Raw genomic sequence first — 2,520 nt, forward strand, 5'->3', positions numbered from 1 at the left:
GACGTTGTTTCAGCTGTCATCAAGGATATAAATGTTACAGATACTGTGAATGTCACCGGTGCTTTAGCTCACCGAGTAAGATACCTGACTCCCATGCAGAAGACCTGGGTTTGATTCTGGATGTGAACATAGTTTATTTAGAGTTTCTTTTTTACATTAATGGTATATTTTTTACAGTAAGATGCCCAAATTTTTATTTGAGACTCGCTGAACGGCATTGAATTCACAGATAAAAAAGTTGTGGGTTCAACTTTCATTTTGGAACAATTTTTCAAGCAAGGGAAGGGAATGATCTGAGCATGCAGGAGGACTGACCCATCATAAACCTTTGTCGGCTGTGCTGAAGAGAAAGGTACAGAACCACATTATTTCATTAATTAGCTGCACGTTCTCCTGTCCTCTGTCCTCCGGGCCACACACACACACACACACACACACACACACACACACACACACACACACACACACACACACACACACACACACACACACACACACACACACACAGGACTGTCTCAGCTGTTATTTTCGTTAAGGAGTGTGCACGTACAGCATGCGCACCTCGTGCACGAGCCTACTATTGAAGCTGCCGTTACGCTTTTGGCCTGAGGGGGCAATCGCGAGCATAAAAATTCAAAACTCCATAAAGCCCCTTTAACTTTTAACTTACATGAAACCCGTGGCGGTTTGGGGCAGGGCCACGGGGGCATTGGCCTGATTGGCCCCTGAAAGGCCCCTGTTCTGTCCTTCGTCAGTCCTTTCCACTGGTCAAAATATAAGTGGATGCAATTCCGAGTCCAAACACGGACGTCACTAATGAGTCAAATAGGTATTTCGCCCACAAATATACTTTAAACTGAAACTGTTTGTGGTTTTAAAAAACTAATACAATGCTGACATGTCTCAAATTCTGTGTTTATGTTGTTTATGTACAGTGAAAATGTTTGTAAAATTACATTAAAGTGTTTCAGTGTGGGCTGGGTAATGAAATGTCTCTTCCTTACTAAAACTGGGGATTGGGCCCTCTATGGCGGCCCCATCAGAAAAATCCTAGCTCCGCCTCTGCATTAACTGGTCATTTCTAGTCTCGTACATGTTTAGCCTGGCAAGCCGTCCTATATATGTGGAAATATCGTCTGGCCACAGTCCACTGATGGCTCTCAGTCGTGGGGCGGGATCTACGGTTGTCTTTCATACCGTCTGTGCATGCTGTTGGTTCAAAAACAACGTGACGTACTCACCGTTATGGATGCCAGTCAACGAGGCCGTCCGCCATACTCCGTCAAAGAAGATGCAAATACATCCTTTCTGTAAACAAATGTCGTTACGTCTACCTGCTCTTGAATCAAAGAAAAGTCCAAAGCTGAAGCCGTTTGAAACGAGCCGTCGCCATCTTTGTTTTTTCAGTAACATCCCGCCCACCAACAGAGTCCTGTGATTGGCCCACCTAACTGATAGAGCGCTGTGATTGGCCCATTACCAATGTCATTCAACATGGCAGTCTGCCGTACATCGTGGACGAAACAGCGAAGAAGACAAAAATAAATGCATTGTGATTGGCCAGCCACAACACTGGCCGGGGCTGCGGAGGGTCCAGTGGAGATTAGATCTAGATCCTAGGCTCATACATGTTCCCATTAAACCTCCATCTTTTGTGTGTTTTTATTTTCAGACTATGAGGGCGGATGATGTCGTGTGCACCAGAGTCTATGAGCGACAATGAACAAGAGCACTTCTCACTTTTTGTCCATCCAGCTCCTTCTCAGCATCACCGTGTCTGTCACCAGTCCTCGCTGAACTGGGATGTCAAAGCCTCCACGTTTACTCCACTTACCCCGTTAGCTTAACCGCGTTGTGATGATTGTATTTAGCACGTCACATCTGCGTCATAATCTCTGGAAACGCGACCAGCTCTGGTTTTAGACTTCTAGTTAGTGTGTGTGTGTGTGTGTGTGTGTGTGTGTGGAAACCAACTTTTGAGCTCTTCCAGTGTTAACACCTCTCTGTTCCTGTTGCTCTCCACCTTTTCTGATCTCATGACAACGTTTTATATTTATTACGTCACCAGATTTGCATTTTAAATTTGTGTCTCTTTTATAAAAAACGTGATTAATAGTAAAACAACTCTTTCTACTGGGGAAAACAATAAACCACCTCATTAACTCACCTTTGACATCAGCTCTTGGCTCCCCTGGACCTGAAGTGGTTAGGAGCACCAAGCAGGAAGTGGTGCTCCAGTGTTTTATGGTTTGTGAGTGTCGCTGCAGAGTGTGTGCTGCATTAAACGACTCCATCTTATTTTCGTCTTTCTGTCAGCTGGTTGCAACTAAAATAACTTACGGTATATGTCCCTTCCCTTTTAAGCCTTCTCACCTCTCTAAAGTTGATCTGATCATAACTTCCTGATTAAAAAGCACTGTGCAAAAGTTTTAACAACTATTTTTGATTATTTTGTTCCAAAAGTCTGTCTTCTGAGCGTTTAAACTCGTGTTTATTGATAAACTGAAGGTTTCCCGTGGA

General features: G+C 44.0%; 1 protein-coding gene across 1 annotated transcript in view; it reads left to right on the forward strand.

The window, feature by feature from the left end:
* crabp2a (cellular retinoic acid binding protein 2, a) overlaps window positions 1–2,520 on the forward strand; it is an 8,824-nt gene extending 6,304 nt beyond the window's left edge. The window contains exon 4 of the mRNA XM_015950393.3: window positions 1,673–2,520. Within this exon, the coding sequence (XP_015805879.3) occupies window positions 1,673–1,723 (51 nt within the window). The 3' untranslated portion in view covers window positions 1,724–2,520. The remainder of the gene's footprint in view (window positions 1–1,672) is intronic.

Source organism: Nothobranchius furzeri, chromosome 5, assembly GCF_043380555.1.
Source record: "Nothobranchius furzeri strain GRZ-AD chromosome 5, NfurGRZ-RIMD1, whole genome shotgun sequence".
NCBI classification, from domain to species: Eukaryota; Metazoa; Chordata; class Actinopteri; order Cyprinodontiformes; family Nothobranchiidae; genus Nothobranchius; species Nothobranchius furzeri.